Source organism: Sminthopsis crassicaudata, chromosome 3 (genome assembly GCF_048593235.1).
Source record: "Sminthopsis crassicaudata isolate SCR6 chromosome 3, ASM4859323v1, whole genome shotgun sequence".
Taxonomy (NCBI): Eukaryota; Metazoa; Chordata; class Mammalia; order Dasyuromorphia; family Dasyuridae; genus Sminthopsis; species Sminthopsis crassicaudata.
In genome coordinates, this window is record NC_133619.1 from 619221447 (window position 1) to 619248861 (window position 27415).

At 51.4% G+C, this 27415-nt stretch overlaps 1 protein-coding gene across 4 annotated transcripts; it reads right to left on the minus strand.

Moving 5' to 3' along the window:
• Positions 1 to 851: 851 nt before the first annotated feature.
• MFN2 (mitofusin 2) lies at positions 852 to 26591 on the minus strand. Of its 4 annotated transcripts, none has more exons than XM_074306246.1 (20): positions 26001 to 26591; positions 24923 to 25029; positions 24566 to 24657; positions 20179 to 20357; positions 16339 to 16474; positions 15080 to 15242; positions 14019 to 14143; positions 13487 to 13595; positions 13247 to 13354; positions 12566 to 12719; positions 12290 to 12357; positions 12095 to 12216; positions 10897 to 11023; positions 10318 to 10422; positions 9914 to 10016; positions 8511 to 8731; positions 7927 to 8082; positions 4543 to 4739; positions 3859 to 3993; positions 852 to 3469 (listed from the first exon to the last, which is right to left on the minus strand). In XM_074306246.1, the coding sequence occupies exons 4-20, from the start codon at positions 20351 to 20353 to the stop codon at positions 3400 to 3402; spliced, it is 2274 nt and encodes a 757-aa protein (XP_074162347.1). In that variant the 5' UTR covers positions 20354 to 20357; positions 24566 to 24657; positions 24923 to 25029; positions 26001 to 26591; the 3' UTR covers positions 852 to 3399. The 4 variants fall into 4 exon arrangements, with proteins under 4 accessions (XP_074162347.1, XP_074162349.1, XP_074162346.1 ...); XM_074306248.1 differs by having other exon boundaries at positions 25913 to 26018; XM_074306245.1 differs by lacking the exon at positions 24566 to 24657 and having other exon boundaries at positions 26001 to 26584.
• Positions 26592 to 27415: the final 824 nt, after the last annotated feature.

Sequence of the window (27415 nt, forward strand, 5' to 3'; positions counted from 1 at the left end):
AGGAAGAAACTTGGGCCCAGGAAGGGTCTGTAGTGAGATGGCTTTGTAGTTTCTAATGTTGGCTCCACCACTTCTGTAATCTTGGTAACCTCAGAAAAGTCACAGTAGGTCTTCTGGGTCCGTTTCCTCATCTATAAAATGATATTGGGGGAGGGAAACCTTTAAGGCCCCTTTCTGCTCAGTCTGCGATGCTGGGATTCTAACTCCCATCCTACATATACTTTGTGTGTGAGGAAACTTACAAACAGGCCTAAACTGGGGGATCACACACACGGCATATGCTGCAACTGGGTCTGTTGTGGCAGCAACCAACCCTGTGGGTCTGTGTTCAGAGTAATCATGATAAGTAGTCCTTGAGAACTCCATTTACTTTGAAAAAAAATCGCAGACAGTAAACTCTCCGAATGATTAGCTCAGGTTTGAATTCTTCTACCTTTAAGAAATTCCGTGATTTGGGGTCACTAAAAAAATTCATGTTTGTTGATTTCCTTAAAATGTTTTTGATATCTCTTAAGGTATTGCAAGCCCCACTTAAGAATGCCTGGGTCTCTTATCAGGCATATTTTATTAAAAGGCTTTGCTTCCAATACTTAATGGTATAATCTCTGTGCTCAGCTACTCTTTTTTTTTTTTTCCCCTTTTTCTGAGGCTGGGGTTAAGTGACTTGCCCAGGGTCACACAGCTAGGAAGTGTTAAGTGTCTGAGACCAGATTTGAACACGGGTCCTCCTGAATTCAGGGCTGGTGCTCTATCCACTGTGCCACCTAGCTGCTCCCTCAGCTACCCTTTTAATCAGAGTGATTCTCAAGGTTTCAAATGACTTTAAATAGATGAAATGCAAGCTCAAAGCATTTCCCAACAGCTTTTTATTTCAGTTGTTTCCAATATTCTCAGCAATGATAGAGGGCTAATTCAGGAAAATCTATCACCTTAAATACAACAGAGAGAACTCATTATCAAGCTTAGGCCTTGGTAACCCAACAACTTACACACACACACACACACACACACACACACACAAAGAAAAAAGTTAGCAGCATTAAAATAAAGTGCAATTTGCCAATCTTCTTTTAGTAAAGGGTCTTTCTTCATTGTCACAAATTAAATTTTACCCATTTATCACATAAGAATCTCAAAATTCCCATTTTCTCCCCAGTTACATTCAAGACATTAAGAGATGTTTTCTTTTTAAAATTTAGATTAAAAAAAAAAAAAAAAAAAACCTTTCCACAAATATGACAAAATTCATTGGCAACTGTACTTTGTTACAGTGATTTTTAAATCCATCTTTGAGGCTACCTGGTCAATCCTGGCAAAACAACAAAAATATCTTCTAACCATGTTTCAATCTCAGCAAAGACCTACTATGTATCCATCCTTCTGTTTTTATGCCAATGGGATAGGGGAACAAGTAGGTACATGAATACCACTTAAGTCCCTGACCAATAGCACTATCTTGAGGGATTTTCCTTCACCCCTATTATAGCTGCAGCTCAGTCACCAACCATTGAAAACTCAGTAGTGGGATCTAAGTTACAGAGGGGTCAGTCTGCATTCAAATTGCTTTCCAACATAACTGCCTGCTTACCGGGCTGTGAGTGGAAACTAAAATACAAAATATGTGAACTACCAAGCCCAGGAAGATGAAATGGCAGCAAGATGCAGAAGCAAGGAATAAAAAGCTCCACTGTATAGCCAGCTAGGGGGAGTATGCTAAGTTCTGGGGTCCCTGCCTCCCAGGCAAGCTGCTTCCTTTGGGACCATCCTATTTCCCCATGACCAGTCAGTTGCCAGCAAAATTGCTGTCCTGTTCTCCAGGGCTTCAAGATTCTGCAAGATAGACACAGCTTTTCCCAGGCTCTTCCTGGGATAAGAGAAGAAGCCAAAGAGGGCAGGAGCTCTTCTACTGCCAATGAAAATCATCCCAAAACTTGATAGTCTTCAGTGGGCTCAAGTGGCCTAGGTGTGTCTCAGACTGAAACTAATGGGGATAGATAGTGGGAGGGTTGGATTTTTCCAAATTCTCTGTCAAAAGATTCCCAAGAGTCACTGGCACTGAATGCTGAGTGAGGAACAGCTGCAATAACATGGAACAGATTCTTTTAGACAAACAGGCGGGGGTGGGAGTTGCAGGTTGTCTGAAATTGGTGATTTCATTTCTCAGGAAGAAGATGCAAAGCAAAATATGGCAAAAGTCTAAGCTGGGTGAGGAGGAAGGCCTACTTCAGGCACAAATGAAAACTAGCTTGATAACATCATCTGAGCTGCTCTTTCACTGTGCTCACAGATGTCCTGCAGGAAGGCACCGTAATCTATGCTTGCTGCCCATGTTTCTTCTCTGTTCCCAAGCCATTTCTGCCTTATCTTCCTTCAGCAGCTTCCTTCCTTTCTTTAAACCTACTTATCTTTCACAAAGTGAGAACTCGCACAAATGCACTATAGAAACCAAGGACTTGAACCAGCCACGCAGTGGGAAGAGAATGGCAGAATCCCGCCCTTTTGAAAGTGAACACCACACACATGCACTTCATTCCTCACGTACTGACCTACTGCTGACTATTCTAAGCGATTTTCATCACCTAAGTTTCCATTTGCAGCAATTCTTCAAGTCCCAAACAGTTCTTGGTTGGCTAAGCCTCCCTGGCCCAGCTATTTCATGTGTCAAAGCACTGTCTGGAAGAATGACTCAAGTGCTGCCAAAGGGAAAGGATTAAATGTGATCAAACCAAATTAACCCAAGTGAGACCTCTTCCTAGGCTGGGGCTGGCTATGACTCCCAGCTTATTGTAGCTACTTCAAATGAACATTTGTATCTGAGAAGCAAATACAAGCACTCATGAGAGGGGCTATTCTCTACTGTTGTATTTCAGCTGAAGAAGAGCAGAGGATTGTGGGTCTACACAGGCTGGTGTGAATACCACAGGAGGGGGGAGGGAAAGTGGGGAACAGGGGTCTCTGCTTGAGCACTGAGTTTCTCCAATACTCTTAATATGGGCTTTGGCCAATTCTGAAATCAGGAGAATCATTGCAACAAGTCATTTACCAAATAATCAAAGACTGAATCAATTAGAACTTGATAAAGTTTAGAAATGACAAAATTTAAAGAAAGCTCAGTACCATCCACAGTTATCTTTACAAGAAAAATTCTTCTGTAAGCATACGGAGACAGACATTCTTCCTGCAAACCACCTCATCTCAACAGCAGGCAAAGGAAGGGTAATAAATAACTAGCGTTTAAAGGTTCAACGCCCTATCAGAAATTGGGGTGCTATCATTTATGTGGCCACTACCACAAGGATTGGCGTCCGTGTCTCGGCCTGAGGCCCCTGCCACTGTCCCGCCTCCGTCTGGGCCCCAACACCCATTCTTCACACTTCCTGGAGCTCCCAGCTTCCCATACTATCTACTCGGCTGTAAGTACTGATGGGTGAACATGTTGAGTTCGCTGTCCAGCCAACCTGCCTTATTCCTGAAGAAAAAAAAAAAAAAAAAAAAGATCATCATATAGATCCAATCTGAATTCAAAGTGCCTAATTTTCAATTCTGTTGTTTCTTTTTTCCCAAATACATTTAAACACACCTTATTGGATCCTCATAATCAACCTGTGAGAAAGGCTGGGTGGGTATTATCCCACCAAGCAAATGAAAAACTAAGATGGGACCTGCTTGGAGACACTGCTAATCAGTCAGAGAGCTACAGCTAGACCCTGGGCTTCTCATCCTGTTCCCCCTTTCCCCCTCACTGGGCCTGACCAGCTCCCCGAGGTGTGTGGCAGTTTGCCACTAAGATGACTAGCGAGTCTGGGAAGAGCCGATCGCACCAGCTGGCTTCCTTGGGGCCACCAGCAGCCCGCTCACCTGAGGAGTTTGGCTTTGCTCTGCAAAGAATCCAGAACCTCGATTTTTTTATTCAGGGCGGCAATCTCTTGTTCCAGAGTCTCCCGAGTCACATCTACTTGTTGACACAAGTGAGCAAAGGTCCCAGACAGCTCCCTAGAGAGAGAGGCCGGATCATTGGGAAGTGCAGACATTTAGGTTTGTGATGGTGAACACCCAAGGGGAAAGGCCCTGGATCCTGAGTCCCTTCAAGTCCCAAGCACATGCCACATACATCTCACAGAATTTCTGTCTATCTGTACTGCTGATTAGATTAGATTTATATCTATTTTATATAGATTAATATAGAGCTAATCTAAAAGATTCATTCCCATTTAATTTTCCAGCCATGGGAAGAGTCATCAATAAATGTTTATGCCCAGTTCTTCAAAGCCAGAGAGCTCTGAGAGAGAGAGAGCTGCTCCTGACTTTGCTCAGGTCCAGGGAAACATCAGCTCTTGATTGGTCTGACCAGAAGCCAAGCAGCCCACCTCCCTGCCTCTGGTGAGCTTTGCCCCCAAGTCACAGGAGTATATGCCCCTCTTCCCTTAGGCCCCAGGGTCAGGGGCGCTAACAGAGAGGTCCGTCCAGTCTGCTCCATTTTGGAGCAAGGCTTCTGAACCCTTGACAGGCCTTGGGAACAAAGGGGAAGCAAGAGCTACTCACTGCTGGACCTGGTGGCTGCAGTTGGAGCCAGTGTAGCTAATGATGAGCTGCAGCTTCTCACTGGCATACTCCACAAACTGGCGCTTGAAGGCTCTCTCCTTGGCTCTGGTGGTCCACGTCACACGCTCGTAGACATAGAGGAGGCCATAGAGGCCCAAAGAAAGGGCAATCAGCCTCCAGCCCACTGCCTTCCAGACCTGGAGAGAAAGAGCACAATCAGAGCCAGAAGAGGTCAGCGCTGTCTTTTTAGGGAACTCCAGTAATGGCTGGCAGACAGATACAACGTGCAAGGAGCTGAAAAGCACTGAACGGCACCTTTTGGGGAAACAAAGGCCTGGGAACACAGTGGACACTTGTTGGGTGGGGGAGGGTTAGAGAGGAGTGGGCTGTAAGAAAGGAGCGTGTGATGAACCTGGAAAAGCACAGACATGTCCAGGTGAACTGAAGTAGAAGTAGGAATACAAAACACAAGCAGCGCTCCACACCACCCCGAGGGGCCCTCGGGAGCCTGGCCCTAAGCAGAAGGATGGCTCCTCTGCAGGGACAGTTCCTCAGCTTTCCTTGGCTTGGCCACCTCCACTTCTCCTCAGACCTGCTAATGTTTGCTTTGGTTCATTTTGTTTTTTCTTCTTTAAGCAATTCATTATTCTACTGAAAAACTTGTGGGAGGGGAGGAATATGGAGAGAAAGCCAGCAGATATGACAACAGCTATCAACAAACATTTATTTTTTAAAGCGCTGAATTCGAGATCTGAGAGCTGAGTTCAAGCCCTGGCTTTGCTGTTTACTGTCTGTGTGACCTTGTGAAGTCACTTGTCTGAGACAGTGTCTTCATTTATAAAACCAAGATAATCGCCTGGAACGCCACGAGAGGAGGTCTGACGGAGTGAAGGGACTTTGTTGGCCAAGAACCATCATATAATGATCTGGCTTCACTTTTGAAGATTTATTTTTCAATGAACAAAATCAAAGATGAAGGCCCAATTCCCTTTACTGGGAAATGGAAGAAAAGCAACCTGGCTCACTGCCCTGCTCTGGGGGACCTCATTGGAGATTCCTGGAAGGCCGGCAGCAGTGCTGTGCGAGGCTCTGCGCTCTTGCTGTGCTTTATGCACAAGCCACACTCACTAAAGCTGGGCAGGGAGCAGCTCAACAGAGCACTTAAGTGCACACCACCAAGTCCTCATCATTTCCCAAGTGTCTGCAAGTCCGCATGTCAGCACGGCCTCACAACAGCCCTAAGGATGCAGGCAGGGCAGGGGCTCCAAACATGATAGGATCCTGAGAGCTAGGAGGGACCCTAGCAGTTGCCCAGTCCAACTCCTAACCCTTTCATAGATGAGGAAACCAAGGTGACAAGAGGCTAAGAAATCCAGTGGCATGCTGAAGTCTTGGCAATTTCACAGAGATCCATGCTAAGACTCCGGCTGCTGGACTCATCCTGGGCTTGATTAGTGCATAACCTGCTCCATGGAAACAGACTAAGTTCACACGGCGGCTCGCCTACTAAAAGGTGAATGCCCTCCCCAGGTGTCCTCTCCAACCACTCTTCTGGTGGGCAGTGCCCTGTAGATAACGGAAGCATGAGGAGGAAGGCCAGCCACGAGTCCCAAAGAACCCAGCACTGTGGCATGCCCCCGATCCCTGGCTCGGCCCCCCACCGGTAGCCTGTCCCTCAGTTGCTCCTCGCCCACAGCCTTGGCACGTCTAGGGGAAGAGATGCTGCGGATGCGATGCTTCTATCCTCCCCACAGAGCTCAGGGTCTCACATTCACACACACTCAATTAGAGTCTGCTGGAATTTTATTGGAACGCCTCTCCCCCGCCCAACTTCTTCCTCCACAAGCCTGGATCATGCTGAGCACCAAGTGAGGTCATGACATCTTCAGGACCTGCTTCTTAACCAGACTCCTGCTGGCCTCTCGGGCCAGTTGTAGTCTCCCTGCCCTAACTGAAAGACCAGGTGACCAAGCTTGGCTGAATTCCATGTTAAACAAGGGCTTCTGGGATCTCAAGGCAGCTTCTTCTTATTTCTAGATGGACAGAGCTCTGGGTCTGGGGCCAAAAGACCTAAATTCAAATCCAGCTCCAGACTTAAAACAAGGCCCTTCACCTCTGCTTCCATTTCCTCAAAGAGACCAAATAAAGTACCTTTGTCAAGGGCAGTTGTGGGGTCAGAAACTGCCTGGCATGGAGCAGACACTGAATGCTGGGCGCTGCCATTACTATCAGATTCACAGACCCAAAGAACAAAGGGGGACCCCAGAGACCAGGTTTAGCCTTCTCATTTTAGGGATGAGGAAGGCAATCTGAGACGGGTCCCGCGCTAGGACATGGCTGAGCCCATTGAGCTTGGCCTGACACTGAGCCCAGCTCATTAAGCTCCCGAGAAGGGCCAGACACAAGCAAAGCTCTCCCTTTTTGTCCAGGGAAGGCAAAAGTGCTGTTTGGCTGAAGACCCCTCTGAGAGCGAGAGCCCTTGTGTTCTTCCCCTTGTGCAGCCTGAGCGGTTAACGCATCTATGGATGCTGAGAGCAGAAGAGGGCAACAAGGAAAGTCAAATGTCCAACAGCGAGGACAAAGCCCAGAGCTCTCGGGCAGCCCTGCCCAGCCTTGGCCCTTGCAGATAAGAGAATGGGGTTCTTGGGTTTAGGCTATAAGCCTATCCATCACTTCAAGTCTTCTTAGAGGACAGATGGGGGGCTTGGCCAGTCAAGCAAGAACATGGTTCTGCAGGAGCCACAGTGCCGCAGCTGGCCTGAAAGCGAGCGTGTGAAATCCCACTGAGAGGATGCAATCACAACAGACACCCTGAGCCTTCAGCCCTGCTTATGGGATGGGACACAAGAAACAAAACAAAAGGAATTCAACTCTTTGAGGGTCTGCTGGGATGTCTAAGAGGTGAAATGGGCCCAGAACTCGGCTATGCGAGGTGAGAGGGCAGAGCTAGGCCCTGGGAGAGGGCCTGATGCCAGGTGCCACAGCACCAGAAGAACTGGCTGGACTGGGAGGAAAATGCAGGAACAAGAGCAGAGTCCAGGGTGGTGGGAGCCCCAAAGAAAGGTGGTCTTGCCCTCACCTAGTCACTTGTGGTAGCCATGGGTACAGAAGGAGGGAGACGAGGCCGTGCCGGCATTCCTCACAGCTGCCTCTTTTCCCACCTGGGTATCTCATCCCAGCTTGTCTACCAGACAAGGGCCTCACAGGCTCCTCTCCATCTGAGGGTCTGACTTCTGGCAGGGCCTCATTACCAGGGTTCCCCCACGATGGGGCAGTTTAGGAGCTGGGCCATGGCTCCTGGAAACGCCTCTCACTGGCCACAGCACACGCCTGGTGAGGCCGCAGCAGGGGCCCGAAAGCCCCACGTCCCGCTCCCCTACTCACCACTCCCCCGACGACGAGGATTCCCATGGAGGTTCTGGAGGTCAGGGAGGCCAGGCCGGTGACCATTGATACCATGAGCTCTTCCTGTGAGAGAGAGTTCTGAGGCAAGGGAGGCATGCTGGGGTTTGCTGGAGTTAAAGGTAAAGGACGCTGGATCTAGATGGAGAGAGAAGAAGAAAGTAATTGAGAGGAAAGAAGTAATTGACATCCAGCCCCAGGGTCCCTGCCACAGGAAATCCCTCCCAAGTCCAGAACGGGCTTCCTGACACTGATGGAGGGAGAGTGAGTCCAACCGCAAAGGCTGATGGGGCAGGAAGACTGGAGGAACATACTGGCCTGAGGCTGGCAAGCAGCAAAGTGGGCACCTGTGTATCCCAGAGTGGGAAGAGGGCTTCTCATCCACGAACTGTCAGAGTGGACACCACTGTTGGACAGAGATTCTTCTGCCTGCCTGCCTGAGGCTGAGTCAGACTTAGTGTCCACTGAGGGCTTTCTCTAAGCTCGGGGGAGTGGGGGGGATGTGTGTGTGTGCTCCTAGTCCCTTTCCCCACTGGGGAGCCTATGCCTGCTGGAAGGTCGCTCACCTGGTCATTATAGCCCATCAAGGCCCGGCGGCTATTCTTTGGTCCTAGAAACCTATTGACAAGCATGGTCCACCCAAGAGAAAAGTGGAACTCGATGTCTTCCTGAAAGTCAGCACAGAGCTTGTCACAGTTGAGGTCATAACTAAGTGAGAAGCACTGTCGTGGGACCAGCATGTCTATCTGACCCCGAAGGGCTACGGGAAGGAGAGGTCTCAAGCCATCTGGTACAAGTCAGAAACAGGAAGAAAAGAGAGTCAGAATATGCCAAATCATAAACCTCGGTATTTGATGTTATGCTAAGCAAATGGGAGCCACCATAACAATTTTAAAGAGCTCCGAAAAGAACATTTGAAATTCTATTGGTGCCACGGGCCAAATGAACATCTTAGCTAATCCAAAGGCAGACAGGATTCAACAGTACATTCTGTATTAGAATATTATCCTAATAATGTTAATACAATTATTTGAAATTTAATATCTAATAATATATTATTACTCTGATGCTATTTAAATTCACCTAATACTTCTACTACTATGAGGCTACTGAGAGGTCCAGAATGTTAAGACTTGAAATCGGGAGGTCCTGACTTCAAATTCTGCCTCAGATCTGAGGGGGTAACCTGGATAAAACACTTAATATCTCATAGCAGCAGTTAATAATAGCACTGACTTTCCTGTTTTGCTGTGATGGTCAAATTAGATAACACAGAGTGCTTTGTAAACCATAAAGAAACAGAGATATATATCTAGATATCTTGGCTATCATGATTTCTACTCAGCTTTCCTATACTTAAAGATGTCATCTTTGTCCATTTGCAGAAGTAGAGTCTACCCCCAATCATCTTCACTGTCACCTTAATAGATCATGGGTTACTGCCTTCTGCTGAAATCCTCCTTCAAATCCTCATGATGGACATACTAGGTCAGGGGAGAGCTGGGGGCTACCAGAGGTTGGCCAAAGGAGGACTGACTTTTTTTTTTGATGTAGCAACTCAAAGGCAAGGAGAAGAGTTAGAATCTGGAGGGAAGATAAGCACTGCCATCATGGGCAGAGGAAGATGCCCATGTCTACACCGCTCTTAATGTGCTCCTGGAGTGACAGATGTTTTTAACTCCAGGTTGGCTGGCTTCCCACACTCTTCTCTATGCAACGCTGCCTTTTTGTGGGGGGTGACTTTGTTGGTGGAGGCCACCAGCCTCTTGGGGTGCTGAGGTGTTAACAGAAGGGGTCAGGCAAGCTTTGCTCAGACAAAGGGAAGCCACGTTTTATGCTGTGATGTGTGGATCCCTTCCTCATGAGGAAATAGCATGGGCAGGCAGGGCTCCATAACATGCCCCCTATTGGGAGCCCCAGGGCAACCTGGCTTCCTTCCCCCCAGTCTCAAGCCCCGGGAAACACTGACCTATCATATCCTGCTGCATGGTCTTCAGGGACCCGGTGATGGCATTGGAGCAGCGGTCAGAGAGGTTGCGACCCAGCCCCTCCTCAATGTGGCGATGTAACTCCTACAAGGGAGATGAGATCCCCGTGGCACAGGTTAATGTGTGTCAAAAGCCTGACAACTTCCAGAGCACAAACACTAGCCATTGTTATTAACAATGGTGTCCCTAAGGAGGGCGTCTGGAAAAGTCATTTCTGAGAAGCTGTGTTCCCGGGAATCTGCTGCAGACACACATGACTACTTAAGAAGTCGGGGCCCCAGGGTCAGACTTAGCCTGAGGATCTGCCCGAGCAGCTGGGGCTGAGTCACCGGTCGGGGCTGAGGGCTCCCAGGGCTGGAGGTTTGGAAACTGTTTCATGACTCACATTCTTATAAACCTTGAGAACCACGGGAGAGGGGTGAAAGTCCATCTGGTACTCATCCACCAGCACCGAGAGGCGCCTGATCTCTTCAGCCATGGCATTAGATACCTACAGGAAACAAAACCCCACCAAAAACACACTGATGCCAGGAGACATCCCCAGTGCTGGACAGATGGACTGAACCCCCTCACCCCAGCCAGCTCACAATTACTCCTGAGAACTAAAAGGAGGGGTCAAGAGAACTGTACGTCCACCCCTTCTCATTGGGCAGATGGGAGGAAATGAACTGCCCCCTTGGAGCTAGAGCTCAGGCCCAGCGGGATGACAACAGTACTAGGCTTGGCGATGAGCGTGCCCCAGTTGCCGTGCCCTAAGCTTCATCCTCTCCCCCCAAGGTCTTCTACCACAGAGAGGTCAAACATGAGCTGAGACACCCCAGAGTGCTGAAAGCTCACATCAGATGAAAACAAAATTGGGAAATACAGAAAAAAAACACCGTGAAACACCCCTAACATTGCAGCTTGAAGCTGAGAGTGTACACAGCAGGCAGGGCCCCAGCTCTAATTCACAGTCAGGACTCACCTGCCTTTCTACCTCCTCAGTGATCTGCTTAATCCGAACTTTGAAGTCCTGAGTGAGGAGCTCTAACTGCTTGTCAATGAACCCCAGCCTGTCCTGTCTCTCTTCTCGCGTCTCCTGGCAGTAAACTCTGCAGAAAGAAGGTGTCAATTAGAAATGAGCCAGTCAGAGCAAAAAACGGAAATTTGGGAGTTCTGACAGTCCTATTGAGATTGTTGCCTACAATCACACAACTAGCAAGAACCTGAGGTAACATCTGAATTGGCACCTTCCTGACCTGAGGCCCAGCATTCCACCCATGGCCTCACAAGCTCTGGAGCCTCTTACTGCCCACCTGGCACTAGAGAGGGTAAGGGTCGGACAGGCAGGAACCCTAAAAGGTTTACGACCAGTATTCTCCTAAGCTTCCCCAGGGTCCATTCTTAGCTCCTACCACTGGCCAGCCACAGAACTGCTGCTCAGAACAGGGTCCCTGCCTTTTTAAAATGGGCCACCTCACAGTTGCTGAGATTAGTGGGAGTAAGTCCCAAACCCACAAGTCAATGGGAATGTCAAGAAGGCTTAATATGGTGTCATCCGAGAGCATGGAGTCAGGCTCATGGCACTCTGCCCAGCCCCAACTCTCAAAACACTGAGGGATCTTGGGCAAGTCACTAGCTCCAGGGCCCCAGACTCCTATAACATACGGCTGGCACTCGATGGGCACTGGGGCCTGTTCTACAGTGGCCTACATACTTGCTTAAAAATAGTTTAAAGGAATTTTATCCCTAAAATGCAATTATTCACTTGACAAAAATAAAAAATGACGCGATAGTTAATGTGGGAGGGGCTCCTGGTGGGCCTACGAACTGTCCAACTTGTCTAGAAAACAATTTGGAATAATGCAAGAAAAGTGAAGGAACTGTGTAGTTATTGACTCCGCCTTCCCACTAGTGGCCACATCCCCCAGCCTAACTGAAGCAGAGAGTCCTGGTGTAGATCAAAACACTTCCAGCAATCATTTCTATGGGAGGAATAACCTAGAAAGGAAGCTGTCTGTGAAGTGAGTAGTAGTTGGAGAAGTTGGGGTACAAGCATGTCATGGAACAGCATTCATGATGCACAGAACTCAAGAGATGCATGGGAGGTCTGGAGGAGAAGCAGACTGCGGTGATGGGGGGCCCCAAGGGCAGTGCAGGCCCCGTCATCCCCCCATTCTCACCGCTGCTCCTGCGCCGCCACATGTAGAGAGTCCATGATGAGGCGCGCATCCTCCACCATCTGCTTGGCTCGCACCGTGTGCTGCTCAAACTTGGTCTTCACAGCCGACTGCGAGATGCACTCCTGGGGAGAAGGGCCTGTGAGCGATGGGCTGTTAGGCAGGGGGTGGGGGAGGGTGGGATGGGGGAGGGCTCACCTCAAACCTCCGCTCAAAGTTCTGAAATTCAAACATTCTCACTTGGAATCCTTCAGCCAGAGCGCCTCCTAGGGGAGCAGGCCAGAATTAGTGGGCAAGGCTGTGGGCACCGGGCCCACATTGGTGCCCCAGCCATCCCTGAATCACTCATGCTGTGCCCAGAGAATGGGCAGGGAAAGGAAACCACTGTACCGAGAGCCCTTCTCGCCTCTGAGGGAGCACTGCTGGATTTCCTGGCATCCCCATAACTACAGAGATGAACAAGGGCGCCATTACCTCCTTCTGGCATCCCCTGCGCCTTCTGGATCCTGGCATTGACCACCTCCTTGGCAGACACGAAGAAGATGCGGTCTCCCGCCTGTGCCCGATCCACCACTCCCAGCTCATCCACCAGGAAGCTGGTACAGCGCTCCATGTGCTGCCTGCGGACCTGGAAGAGGCCCAAGGCCAAGAAAAGTGAGGCGTTTGCCGGCCGTGCCAGCCTGCCCTCCTAGGCACCATCTCTGGGCAGCTCCTGCCCCCAGAAGGTCAGGGCAGCTACAGCCTGGAAACCACCAGTCAGCCCCTTTTCTGCTATTTGTGCTTGAGAAAAAGGAAAGTAGTGGGTGAAGTTGCACCAAGCCAGAGAACAGTGACTGCTGTCTGATGGGCGCTTCCTTGAGAACCCATTCCTTGGGGCTGATCCTGTCTGGTCTCAGGGCCTTTCTCTGTAAAATGGCAGAGCTGAGCCAGATGACCAACAGGCCTTCTCAGTTCTACGTGCCATCTGCTCTGACATTTTATGATGCCGAGGGGAGATCGCGGGGGGGAAGGGAGGGGAATGGGGGAAGGAGAAGCTGTCTCAAGTCTGGGCTTCCTCTCATTTGTTGGATTCGTTCCTCCACTACCAAGGCAGTCTGAAAGCACATTTATGGTGGGGAGCACCTTCCGGGGAAATACAGGCAGCAAGCCACCCACCTCCTCCATGTACTCCGGTTCCGAGGCAGAGGCATCCCAGCGGTTGTTGAGGATGAAGATGTTGGGGCGAGAAAGGCGCTCGCTCACCTTGTGGAAGAACTGCTTCTCCTATAAACAAAGAAGGCCTATCTCAGGGGAACCTCAGCCATGGTGGGAGGAAGAGGGGGAGGACAGAGAGGGAGGAGGAAGGGGAAGAAGGAGAGGAGAAAGAAGAAAGGGGAGGGGGGAGGGAGGGATTACCGTCTGCATCAGTGTGGACTCTGAGTTGGCCACCAGTACAAACACATCGGCATCTAGGCAGAACTTGTCGATCCAGCTGTCCAGTTCCGTAGTGACATCAATCCCAGGGCTAAAGGTCACAAAAGGAAAAAAAGCATGTCATCATTACAAAGAGAGCAGAGGAGGAAATAGTTTCTTCCCCTGTGGAAAAATTAGAAGGTCCTAAAGCACCCACGCATCTGAAGCATGAGCCCACAGAGCCGAGAAAAATCAGGCTGAGCCTTGAAGGCTGCCAGGCTGCAAGTGAAAAATCTGCCTTAGCAAACGTGCACGTAAAGCCTGGCAGTTCATCGCCGCCGAGTACTAACAGTCCGGCAGCTCTGACAGGGCTGGCACGCCAGGCTGGGAAAGCCCGCCAAGTGCTATTCCATGTGACAAAGGGCGGCCCAGGCCCGGCCAGTCCGGCTCCGCAGTTGCTCTGTCTCCCTGGTCTGCTCCTCAGCCCCGGGAAGCCCCCAGCCCCAGGGTCCCCAGGCCTCGTGTTCTCGCTCACCTGTCCATCAGCACCAAGTCATCTTTCAGAAGAGAACACTTGGAATTGGGCCACATCACACTCACCAGGCTGCCAGCATTTAGGAGCTCATCCTGGTGGAGGGCATGGGCCAGCTGGTTTACTGTCTGTGGGGAGAGGGAAAGGAAGATGATGACAGCTTCGGGAGCTGCCTCCTGAGTGACCAGCCAGCCGCGGCTCAGAGGGAGACCCTAGAGCTCCAGAACCGGGGCCAGAAGGGGCTCCAGCATGTGGGAATGCCCCAACACCGGAGGCAGCGCTAACTGAAGAGGCGCCTCCTGTTTTCCAGGGCCCGTCCCCAGCCTGTCCCAGCTGCACAGGCCCGCTCCTCTGCCCCTCACTCGCCCCCCATCCTTACTGACAGCCAGCACCCAGGTCCCTTCTCATCCCCAGCTGGCCCCTCTGCACAGCATAGAATGGCCTCTGGCGCCATCCTGGATGACTCTCTCCCAGATATCCTTCTAAATGAGGATCCGGTCTGACCAGGGCCAACTACAACTGGACCATCTGCCCTCCTGGGGCTGACCCCGGGCCTCTTACTGTGCCCATGGGTCCTCCCTTCCTCACAGGGATGTCCCCTTTTCATCCCCTCCACAGTACATGCTGCAGCTGTCTGAGGAAGTGAGGTCAAGTACAGGACATTTATAGAGGCCATTCCCTCCCCTCTTCTGAAAATCAGGGTGTCAGGCCCCACTCTAACCTGCAGCACCTCCCTGAGGACCAAGTCTGCCCAAACCCCAAAGCCTTCTCCAAGCCCCGATGTGAGATACAGATCTCCTCTGACTTCTAACCAGGACCCGAGACCAGGTATAGACTGCCCTTCCTCTAACCAAGTATATCAAACAAGTCCAGGGCCACACAAGGGGGGAGGTCCGGACCCTCGGCAGTCTACCTGCCCCTTCACGCTCTGGAGAACAATGCTGAAAACAAAACATCCGTACTCAGGAGGCCTCCAGAGCCCTCAGTGCCTGCTCCGGGTTCCCCGCCCCCGGGCCCTCCTGACCAGGCCCCTGAAGCCCTCCGGGGCCCTCAGCTCTCATTACCTTGACGCTCTTCTTCTCTTCGGAGCCCTCGGTGAGCAGGAAGGCCTCGTGGCCATCTGTCCCCTCCACCCGGAGGAAACAGTTGGTGGTGTGGCCGATCCCTGAGGGCAGGACTTTGTCCCAGAGCATGGCATTGATCACGGTGCTTTTTCCATTGCTTGTCCTGGAAGAGAATCACAGCCATTAGCAGCCACCCACAAGGACACTGTCGGCTAAGTGCAGCCTGCACACAGGCAGTCCACAAAGGGACTTCTGGGTCTGGAAGGGCTCTTCTGGGCCCACAATTTCTTCTCTTTTCCAGACTCAATCATCCCAATCCTTTCTCATTTTATTAAAGGGAGAAAAGTTGGGGGGTAGGGAAGGGAAGGGAAGAAGATACTAAAAAATAAATCATCATACATCACATATTTATTTATTTTCAGTTTTTAATGTCCCTCTAAAACCATGGAGCCCCTTCCCTCTCACCCAAAGGTCACTTTTCAGGGAAGAGTGACAAAGAGGGCAGGACGAAGGGCTCTCCCATATGCTGAGAACGGTGCTTTGTAGTTTACAAACTCTCTCTTCACAACAACCCAGGGAAGCCAGTAGTATGAGCTTTACACCAACTTGGTACGTCCCAGGATACGAAGTCCTTTTAAAAATAGCTCGATCTTGCTGACTCATTCGGCTTCGGCTTCCACCTCCTCCCAACCTCTCCCTCTCCCCCTATCTCTTTTCCTCTCCCTTTTCATGGCATTTACAGGTGTCAACAACTTTCTCTTTACTCTAATGAGATCATAAGATCTTGTTTTACTGGTTTTTATGAAGGAATAGTATGTACTGCTGTTATGTGTTGGGTTCCTATTCTCCAAACCAGGGAGGTCAGCGCCCTGAGGACAGGGACTATGTCTCATTTACACTCTCTCTCTTCTTCGAGCACCTGCTGCCCTGGGCTTTGTACAAAGTAGGTGTTTAATAAAGTTTATGGATAAGTCAAATGTCCAAAAAAGTGCCATACTATTAAACCCCCATGGTGAGGGGTTGAAGAGCTAGATTCCTCATGGCCCAGCTCTCTGAGCAATGGAAGCCGAGCTGACCTTCTCCCTCGAAGTCCTCAGACCATCCCTGTGGGCTCTTAGCAGCTTTTATTTTAAAAGAGGACCTCTGGGCTCCCACGCAGGAAGAATAAGACAAGCCAGAGGCCTGGAGGATGCCACATTTGCTGCCAGTGTGGATCCTCAGATCCACAATGGACGGAGTTAAGAGGGCTGGGGACTCACCTGCCAAAAAAGGCCACCTTCATGTGCCGCCGGGCCAGGACCTCACTGATCCCCTTCACCTTGGCCAAATAGGCCTTGACCTCCAGCACCTGCTCTTCGGTGGTGACGGGATCAAGCTCCACATTTCTGTGAGTATCTGGGGGGGAAAATGAAGTTGAAGAGTCAGACATACAAGAGAGAGAGTGGCTCTGGAGTCAGAGAAGCCAGGTTCAAATTCTGCCTCTAACCTTTGTTTACCTTAGCCTGTGGTCTTCAACAATGTAATGATTCAAGACAATTCCAAAAGACTTGATGGGAAATGCCATCCACATCAGAGAAAGAACTACGAAGTTTGAATGCAGATGGAAGCAGTCTAATTTCATTTTAGTTTTTTTTTTTTTTTCCCATGGTTTTCCCCCTTTATGTTTAAGAAACATCTTTTACAACATGACTAATGTGGAAATGCGTTTAACATGATTGCACATAGATAGCCTATATCAGATTACTTGTCATCTAGGGGAGAAAGAAAAATTGGAAACTCAAAATCTCATTAAAAATGAATGTTAAGGCAGCTAGGTGGCGTAGTGGATAGAGCACCAGCCCTGAAGTCAGGAGGACCAGAGTTCAAATGTGGTCTCAGATACTTACTAGCTGTGTGACTCTGGGCAAGTCACTTAACCCCATTGCCTCAGCAAAAACAAAACAAAACAAAATGAGTGTTAAAAACTCTATGCATATTTACCAAAAAAAAAAAAAAAAAAAAAAAGGAGCTTTTGGACCAATCACCGTTCCTTGGGCCACCTGGCCACTGAGAATCTTCCTAGTTCTGGTTCTATGAAGTTTCAAGTTTGATAGGATGTTTTTATTAATAAATGACACACAGAGTCAGGTGGTCAAAACAATTCCAGAAGAAAAACCTGCATGATTCCCTGAAGCAATGAAGCATCCTTGAAAAGAGATATAAACATTCTATACCTTTATTATCTCATTAATTCTCAGAATTATAGGAGAGACAGTAAGCATAAGTCCAATTTTCTAGACAGAGAAAACAAGGCAATGGCTGATGTGGGAAAAGACCCAAGGCTTGTGGGACTCTCAGCAGACTGCAGGACCTGGGAGGTTCTAGACTCTAATCCTTCTGGCTCTGGAGGACCCCAGGGTTCAGTCACATTGTGTCTAATTGGGGCCACCTGGATAGCAACTACTGGAGGGAGGATTTAAAGCCAGGTCCCTGGATTCCAGACTTGACCTAGAGTGAGTTAGCAGAGGTTAAGGTAGGAGAGTTCAGTAATCTTGTGAGCCTCCTGGCAAACTCGGAGAGACCATAGGGACACACCCTCAATTCCTTGCCTGTTCTGAAGCCTGGACATGCTCACTGGCACTATAAAGCACACAGCCCTAACACACCCGACTCGTTGCTAAGCAGGCCACGGCAGAAACTAGAAAGCCTGGCCGTCTCCTGGCCCACATGCCCAAGGTCAGATACTTCTCCCTTTATGTGACTAGAGCAAATGGAATGTCCAAGTGACGAGCGGGAGCCCTTCTGGCTGGACATTAGCTGCTGCATTAAAAACAAACTCACAAAAGCAATGACCAACCCAACTGCACCTCCCCCACGGCTGCTATTAATCCAGGATAATCTGGGGACCATGGGGCCCGGGAGGCTCTGCTCTCCCACCAGCCCCTCCCACCGAGAACACTCCGTGCTGTCAGAGAAGACAAACAGGAAAGCCCCATCCCTGGAGGCACAATCCAAAAGCCTTCATTAAATGCCCGGTAGCTTATGTCAGCTGGGCCCAAAAATAAACAGCAGAACAGCAGGCCGAGATTCTTCGCAAATCACACAAACTTTCTCTGCCATCTTTTACAGACCAATATTCTCCCTGGGATGCTAAGTGGCTACGAATCATGGAAAAATAGGATTCAAGACTCAAAACTTCAGGAGATCCGAAGGGCAGCAGCAAGCCAGAGTGGATGAGTCAGTCCAACAATTTATGTCCACCTAGTGGCTTTTACAAGCGATATCCTTCAGGAGCCACAGAGCACTTTCAAGTTTAGGAATCCTTTTGACATATCATCTTGTTTAAGTTTCTTAGTAATCCTCTGGAGGGGGTACTATCAAGTTTTATGCCCATTTCACAGATGAGGAAATGGAAGCTCAGAGAGACGAGCCTTTTTCGAGACATGTCTAATTCAAGACAATACGTCTAACAAGGATCTGAAGTGGGACTTGAACCCACACTTTTCCTGGCTTACAGGCTCGTGCCCTGCTTGGGTTTCATGCTGAGGGGGTGACCACAATAAAGGCTTTTACCCTCTGGCTCAGCAGCCTGATCAGACTTAAGACTATGAAGCATACAAAGGAGGGGCCTCTTCCCTCAGAAGTTTCTTACTCCAGTGAAATCTGAGGCCTGGACAAAACTTTAGGCCGACCAGAGGGGAGGGGTGAGTGAGGCAGACCAGTACTATAGTAGGAGCGGAGCAGAGGACAGCTTAAGGGTTCCCAGAATTCCCAAGAATTTCAGACAAGGAAGGAAAGGCTCCTCCTGGGTTCAACAGCCCCTATGGAGCCTTCACTGCTGGCCTGTGAACTGGACTGAAGGGCCCCAGAGATGACACCGGATTCCTGCCACATGTGGGTGCCGGCCCAGAGCACCTGCCAGAGCCAAAGGAAGCTCAGAGGTCACTGCCAGCCCCGCCTTTCTCTCTTTAGGCCAGAGAGCCTGTAAATACCAATAGGCCTGGACTGCAAGCTCTCTGGTTCTAAACTTAGCTCTGTTCTAGTCTCTCATCCAAAACAATCCTAGAATGGCAAAGCTGAAAAGACTTTGGGAGACCCTGCACTCTGCCATCAGCCCCAAAAGGGGCTTCTCCCTCTGGTGACTCCTCCAGCCTTCACTGCCCATCCTGGTCTGCATCCAATTTTATCTCCTTCCCCCCATGCAAGGACCCCCTTTTTCTGGCTGCCTTCCCTCGTTAGACCAGAAGCTCCCCGAGGGCTTATATGTACACACACTTTATGCTAGTGCCTGCCCTGCAGCCCAGCCCTCTCCTTTCCCAGGGAAGGCAGCCAAAGACAGATTTAGCCACTGACCTGCCAAACGGCAGACAGACAACCATGCTCATGAGGAAAACACGACCAATTTAGAGAAACCAGGCAAGCTTAAAACTCTTTCCACTGCATACATGGGAGGAGGTGGCAGAAGCGCGAGTCTGGAGTCCAGGGACCTGGGGTCCAGGGACCCTCCCTCAAGTAGTACTACCTAGGTGGCCCCAGTAGGTAAGACATAATGTGCCTGAGCCCTGGAGTCCTCCAGAGCCAGAAGGGTAGGGGGTCTAGAATCTCCAGGGCTAGAGGGTTTAGAGTCTAGAACCTCCTATGATGATCTTCATTTACAGCAGGGGCACCAGGAGCAGCAGTCAGGGAGTGCAGAGCAGCTCAGAAGCAGTAACTGCCCCAGTTCAAATCCATCCCCAGGCCCAGAGGAAGCCTATTTAGAAATTAGCCCGCAAGCTCAAGCTCAGTCACTGGCCAAGCATAACACTGGATCTGGAGCCAGGTCTGTTCACCAGCTGTGTGACCTTCATCTTTGTCACCTGTCCAATGAAGGGGCTGGGCTTTCCTCCCCCACCAATTCTTAATGCTGAGATCCGGGGGTTCCCTGATCACTGTTTCCTATGGAATCTCAAGTGCAGTGCACAGCGACAGGCCCAGGGGCCCGTGACAGAAGCAGCACTTCCTCCCTCCTTACTTAGGACCCCGTGTGGGGATGAGCTCTCCACCGGGGACACTTTGACTCACAACGGCACCTCCTGGGGGGACTGACTAAAATGCTCAGCACTGTGTCAAACCCCACTTACCTTCTAGGAACGTCGCGCTCTCCTGAATATATGCCCCCAATTGCTCAAAAATGCCATTGATCTTCTTCTTGGCAGTGACAAAGTGCTTGAGTGGAGACGCATTCACCTCGGCCATGTGTCTTTTGTCCTTCTTGATTGAAACAATGGGGTTGCAGTGAGAGAAGATCAGGGACATTGCGCTGTGGAGAAAAGCAGCTTCTATGAGGGCAACAGGCCAGAAGTGCCCGCGCTCCTGGAAGGGCCTCAGAGGCCCACCCCTAATTTTACAGGAGAACCAGCTGGGACCCAGGATGGGAAGGGGACTGCGCAAAGTCCCCTTGGGGGCAGCAGGATCTCAGCTCCTGACCAGGGACTCCCAGGTTCAGTCTCCTTCCACTGCCCCACAGGGCACACTACGTAAAGTAGCATTGGTGAGTTTTTTCTGAATTGGAGGAAGGAGAGCTAAATAGCTACTTCCTGGATCAGACTGCTCTTTGATCTTTACATAAAGCAGAGAGTAAAATTAGCCTCCGACTGCTTGCCCCTAGCCATCACCCAAAAACACAGAACACTGTAAAAAGAACATGGGAAAGGGAAGATCAGAGGTCACAGCCAAGGCCTGAGCAAAGGACCATGGAGACGGCCAAGCTCGGGGAAGCATTGTGAGCAGATCATGGGCTCCTCCGGGAGAGGTTCAGTTACATGAGAGCGAGAAGAGCTGCCTTCCCTAAGTGCACGGAGGTGATCTGGTACCAATGAAACCAGCCCCGTCCCCTCCAGGCAGAGGGACGGTGGCCGGTGAAGGAGCTCGAGCTTGGCCGGGCCCCCACCCGGCCGTGCCTATTCAGTGTCCCAGGGACAGAGAACGCACCTCAGAGGCCGTTCTGCCCAATGTCAGAGCGTGACACAGCCAAGAAGGCCTCCAGCACGCGACACGATCAGCAGCAGGAGCAAAAACAGATCAACAGAAAGGAAGATGGGCTAAATGCAATAAGGAAACCATAATGTCGTGTGCTAGGATTCCAAAGAAACCACCAAGTACAGAATGGGGGGGTGTCTCCCTTGTTAGAACATAAGCTGCTCCAGAAGAGGGACTGTATCTGTGCCCCAAACACCTAGCAGAGTGTCTGACACATAGAAACTGCTTTGGAAATGCTTGCAGATGGATATGAAAGAGTTTTCATGCCTCAAAACTCAATGAGCATCAAAAGGGTGATGTGCCAACTGAAAAACCCAACTCAATTCCAGCCTGCCTTAAAAGAAACCTAACACCCAGAATGAGAGCTAGGTTGATCTCAGTGCACTTTAGATCCTGATCAGCCTCTATGCGAAATACTTTAGGAAATGCTGGTTCTGAACATGTGAGATCGAGGAGACCCGTGCCGGGTGAAGATGAACTGAAAGGGGAGCTTAGGGAGCTCCCTTAGGGGAGCCTAAATTACTCTGTCACCTTTCAAGGGGTCATCCCGAGGAAACAGAAGGGGACTTGCTTTCTTAGTGCTAGAAGACAGAACTAGGTCCAGTGGATGAAAAGCATATTTCACCAGAGACAGAAAGTAAGTTTCCTAGTCCAAAAGACAGGGAGCAGCCTCAGGAGATACATTTTCCCATCACCGGAGCACTTCCTGTAAAAGCTGGAAGATGCTTTGATGGGCAGGTCACGCAGGGCTTCCTGATGGATGGCCAGGGAACCTGTGAGGCCTGATCCAGCTCTAAGACTCTATGCCCCCAGAGTCTAGGAACTGCAAATGTGCTAAGTGAGCTCTCTATCCCAACAAGATCTGAGTCCAATCTACACCTGTCAAACTCCCAAAAGATACTGCCTGAATTCACAGCTTCATCCCCATGCTCCTGCATAGCTATCCTACAACAATTCACCCTCTTAAGAATCCCCAGTGCTTCGGGTTCATCTGAATGTCCCCTTCTACATAAATCCTTCCTTAATCTCTCCATTTTTCAGCCCCTTTCCCATCTTCAAATTGCTGTGTATTTACCCATGCTGTACTCTCCTGGTTGTTTAACTAAACTGCTGAAAGTGAGAACTCTCCAATTTGCCCGTTTCCAGTCATCTAAGCAATGCTTTGTACATGGTAGAGGGCAATCAGTGTTTGTTGAACTGAATCTCTTTATAAAGAAGTTCATCTTTTTATGATTCAGCTACCACAACATGGACACCCAAGGCCCAATTAGACCTAAGAATAGGGCATGAGGGGGATAGGACCCACTGATAACCACTGCAGACCCTTTTGCTTCTGATACCCAGAGGTTAATTTCCCCTTGCAAGATGCCCCTGCCTCTGCCAATCTGATGTCTGCCAGCTGTACCACTTCCCCATTCGGCTCTCAAATTTGCAGTGGATAGGGAAATACAGTATGAAGCATGCCCAAGGAGGGGTGAAGGTAACTACAGCAGTAAAAGCATCAGAGATGCTCATTAGCATCTGTAAGAAACTCTTCCAGAAGCAGAAAGAACATCTAGGAAGAGTGGATGACAAAAGTCAGCCAAAATCAATCCAGAAGAACAAAAGGAAAGACCAACGCCGTGGAAGGAAGAATTCTCCAATTTGCCTGTTTCAGTCATCTAAGTAATGCTTAGGGGCAGCAGACTGGATGACTGGCGAGGGTATGACTGATCCCACTCCACTCCCCATTGCCATATTTTGTCTAGGGGTCTCCTATGGCCATGGAGCTACTTTCCTTTCCTTAAGAAGTCACCCAGGGGAGACTGAACAAGGAGAAAACCAGTGACATTGTGCTGGACAACTGGAAACTCAATGAGGTCTTGCTCCTCCGCTTCAGGCCAAAGGCCTAATGTACAATCAGTCCCTCAGGTTGGAAGTCCTTAGCCCGCAGCAGCTCTACCAGGGCTGGGTGGACCACACCCATGCTGGAGGTAAAGTTAAGCAGGGCAGAGCCACACAAGGGAGGATCAGGCCCATATGAAGAATGACAGAGGGCTCTTCCCAAGTTTTTTTTACTACCCAAATTCCAGAGTATCATATTTTGATATTTCTTCCCAGTCTCCGCTGACCCAATACTCGGCCTGGAGTTAAATCCCTGAAGTCGGAGTCCTGTAATAAGACAACTTTCCCTACAGCAACTAAATACCTATTTGCCCAGGACAGAACAAACCACATTCCCAAGAGGATTACCTGAAAACCAGTCAGCATGTTATAATGAGGTGATTTTTAGTTTAGGTGATTATTTGTGAGACTACAGAGCTAGAAACCAGAAGCGTTATTGTAAAGCAAGTGACAGTTAAAGGCAGATGAGTTATTCAAGGAAATGAAATGAAAGCAGTTCAGTGAAAATGTAAAATTCTTAGATGTAAAAGGGATTGAGGAAAAGCTTAAACCTCCTCTAGTTTCACTCCTCAGCCCTCCGGGTGAATGCCCTCCGGGTGCTCGCCAATGCCCTCAACTTGGAAGCATCGGGATAGGGCGTGGCTTCCTGCTCCCTGGGTCATCTGCCTCAAATTCAGGAGACTTCCTCAACCCCGCTACTCTCACTGGCTCCACTTAGTTCTGCTGCTGTAGTCAGTCAAAAAACACTTAAGTACCTACTGTGTTCCAGTCACTAACAGCACACCAAGGAAGCAGCAGTCAAGCATGACAGCCTTGTGAGCTTATCATCCTCGGCCCGATTTCACTAGCTTAACTTTAATGTACCACCTAACATGTGAGGCTTGGAATCTCAAGCAAGAGCTACAAAGGCCCTTTCGCTTTTCTACAATTTATTCCAAAAAAGGAAGCCAAGAATGTGGCAGAACATACAGAATATGCAAAGTTTCCCTTCCCTAGCCAGGATGGCCACACCCTGGAACCTCCCATCTAACCCTTTAACTCTTCGGGAGTTTCCCACTTCTAAGAAGACTTTAGGCGAGTGGGGCCTTCCTCTTGGGAAGAGCAAAAAGTGGTCATAAAACTTCAAGAGGAAGAGAAAGTCTGAAAACGGCCGATAATAAGCTGGGTTTGGAGTCAGAAAGACCTGAATTCGAATTCTGCCACTGGAACCTAATTGTGTGGATCTGGGTAAATCATTTAATCTCCCCGTGCATCAGGCCAGTTTCTGGGGAACATCTGGCCACGGAGGGCTCGGATCTGTCCGTAATGCTAAGGAATCCCATGGAACAGGGAGGCCCCATTGTTACCTAATTAGATAAAAAAGTTCTGTCTGAAGCCGCTGCGACTTCACTGGAAGATGGCTTCATGATCAGAACCGTTAATGCCCTGCTGCCCAACCCAACAAGCCCCAGTCCACGTTCCAGCGGCCACCAGTAGGATCTATTTGCAGGTCCTGCCAGGCTGCTCCCGCCTGCGTGAGATGGAAGTCGGTCACGTGTCGGGGCTGGGGAGGAGAATGTGCCTTTGGGATGGGATGCAAAGCCTGGATTCACACCGTTTTCTTACCCAATTTTATGCAGAGCAACTTCTAGCAGGAAAAGGGAAAAAAAGGATCCACAGGCCCGTCCACCAATGTAACTGATACAGAGAAGGAGAAGCTGAGAAATTAAAACGGAAAAAAATGAAGAGAATGGAGATGGGGGAGAGCGTCTCCGGCCAGAGTCAGGGAAGAGCAGCAGGAGAAGAAGAAGAGCCGCACGCTGCGGAGAAGGGGGGCACAGCTGCCAGAGCCTGACACCAGGCGGCCTTCCCTTTTTTCAGCACACTGAGTGTCCGCTCGGAGCCCGACCAGGCTCTGACCGCAGGGAGGGCTCCGCGCTCCGCCCCGGCCGCCCCCCCTCCAGCCCGAGAACCGGGACTTACTTTTCCAGAGGTGGGATGTGTTCACAAGGCTGACATCATCGACTCCGCTGGCCTGGAAGAGAAGGGAGGGATCCCGGCGCTTCCCTCACAGGTCGGCGGCCCCGCCACTGCAGAAGGAAAGGGGGAGCTGTCACGGGGGCGGGGCGGGAGGAGAGCCAGGGCAGGGACCAACCCCGGGGCACTCAGCACACCCAGGCACGTGTGCATGCCGTGTGCCCGAGAAAGGGGGGGGGCTGGAGCATAGAGAAGGGGGGTTGGCCCAGAGGGGGGCTGGAGCATAGAGAAGGGGGGTTGGCCCAGAGGGGGGCTGGAGCATGGAGAAGGGAGGGCTGGAGCATAGAGGGGGGTTGGCCCAGAGCGGGGCTGTAGCATGGAGAAGGGGGGCTGGAGCATAGAGGGGGGTTGGCCCGGAGCGGGGCTGTAGCATGGAGAAGGGGGGCTGGAGCATGGAGAAGGGGGGCTGGAGCATAGAGAAGGGGGGGCTGGAGCATGGAGAAGGGGGGCTGGCCCGGAGGAGGGCTGGCCCGGAGGGGGGCTGGAGCATGGAGAAGGGGGGCTGGCCCGGAGGGGGGCTGGAGCATGGAGAAGGGGGGCTGGCCCGGAGGGGGGCTGGAGCATGGAGAAGGGGGGCTGGCCCGGAGGGGAGGGGCACTGGGATGGGCGGCTGGCACGAAGGGGGAGCCTGGCGTGGCCAGCAGAGGAGGGGTGCAAGTACGGAGGGGAAGGGTTCTGGAGCTGGACGAAGCGCCATGGGGAGGGGGTCTGGCACAGGAGAGCCTGGCCCGGGGAGGGGGGGGAGCTCACACGGGGAAGGGCCTGGCAGGGTTGGGAGAGGGCCTGGCCCGGGGGCAGAAGCTGTCACGGGGGCGAACGGAAGGTGAGGAGGGTCCAGCCCTAGGGAAGCCGCAGGCGTGGAGGGGGCGCAGGTCTGGAAGGGGGAGGGGCGTGAGGCCGGGGTTGGGGGATACGAGCGGAGGCCCGGGGGCTCACCTCGGCTCTCCGCCCACCTGCCAGCGCCGGCCAATCCCCGCGGCCTGCCCCCGGAGCGCCGCCGCCGCGGCCACCCGCGCTCACTCACCTTCACCTTCTCTGAGCCGCCGCCACCGCCATGATGCGCCGTGACATCATCAGACCGCGTCAGGCCGTGGAGGGGAGGGGCGCGGCGTCCGCTCCCCACCCCCACCACACGCTTCTTCCCTTCCCTCTCTCGAGTCGGATGCAGGAAGTGACCGGAAGCTCTCCACGAGCACCGAAAAGGTCCAGAGTGACCCCAGCGCGCGCGGGGCGCAGCTTCTCGTCCAAACCCTGCGGCTCCGCTTGGGCGCTGGCGTGTGACGTCACCGGCGTGTGCCGCTGTGCACCCTGGGAGTCGTAGTTCTAAACGGGAGTAGGGCGTCCCTCCCTGAGGGGCGGGGCCCGAGCTGGGCGCTAAATGTCAAGGGCGCGGCAGCTGGGGGGGAGGCGCGCGGCCGCTGCGCGCCCACCCTGGGAGGGAGAGGTCGGGTCAGTCTCCGCCCCCTCCGAAGAGCACAGCACCATTATGCCACTGTGCAGGGCGGAGGGCCCCCTCCACCCCGACTCTGTCGACCCCTGCGGGGCGACTGACCCCCGGCGCCCGGGGCGGCCGTTTAAAATGGGGACAGAGATCGGCAGCAAAGCCCCGGCTCCTTCGACATTGTATAACATGTAGAATCAGTCGTTATATAACACGTGCAATGGGACTCCGGGACTTGCCTCAGGAGGAGCCAGCTGCCCCAAATAGGACATAAAAGGGGACGCAGCGGAGAAGGACGCCGGGGTCTCCGCGTGTCCTCAGGACGTTGCCCGGGGGCCGCCCGACGCTGTCCTCCCCAAAGTCCCGTAGGTTCCGGCGGACCAGACGCTCAGAGACTGAATTACTAAATCCCAGAGCGTCCGTCCCTGCCCCAAAGTCTCAGCACTGGGTGGGGGGGGAGGGGAGTAAGGGTTAGAGTATGACACAAAGGCGCGGGGCTTCCGGCTGTGAGATGCAGGAGCAGGGAGTGATGGGGCTTGAGGTCCCTTTAAGCACCCTTTGAATATCCGGGCCCAGCCCCCACCGGATCTGAGCTGATTTGGACTTCCCAGCCCCCACTATCTGCTCAGGCTTCCCCACCCCCACAAACAGCTTCTTCCTTAGCTAAAAACCGGCCAGGAGCCAGGGGCTCCACCCACCTTCAAGATCACCAGGAGCCCCCATTCTAAAAGGGGCAGCCCAGGAGTCTTTGCAGGGGTCCCAAACGGGCAGCCTTCCGCGGCCCTCACGGGCCTCCCTGGCCCTGGTGCCTTCCTACCTTTTACCCTTACTTCCAAGCCCCACAATAAACCTCCTTTATCAGTCTAGGTTTTCTGGCCTGTAAATTCCATTTCCGGACTCCCGCTGTTCCCCTTCCCTAACTCTCCGGCTGCAGATTCTAATCCTCCCTCTCTCCCCCAAGCCTGGGAGGGACTGGGGGGGCTGCTCCATAAATGGCC

What these genes read in the sequence shown, in the direction of transcription:
- MFN2 (XM_074306246.1), bottom strand. Translation starts at nt 20,353, where the DNA reads ATGTCCCTGATCTTCTCTCACTGCAACCCCATTGTTTCAATCAAGAAG. An exon ending in GACTTGGTGCTGATGGACAG is followed by an intron (nt 13,596 to 14,018) that starts GTGAGCGAGAAC and finishes TGTGACCTTTAG; the next exon opens with CCCTGGGATTGATGTCACTA. An exon ending in AGTCCACACTGATGCAGACG is followed by an intron (nt 13,355 to 13,486) that starts GTAATCCCTCCC and finishes CTTTGTTTATAG; the next exon opens with GAGAAGCAGTTCTTCCACAA.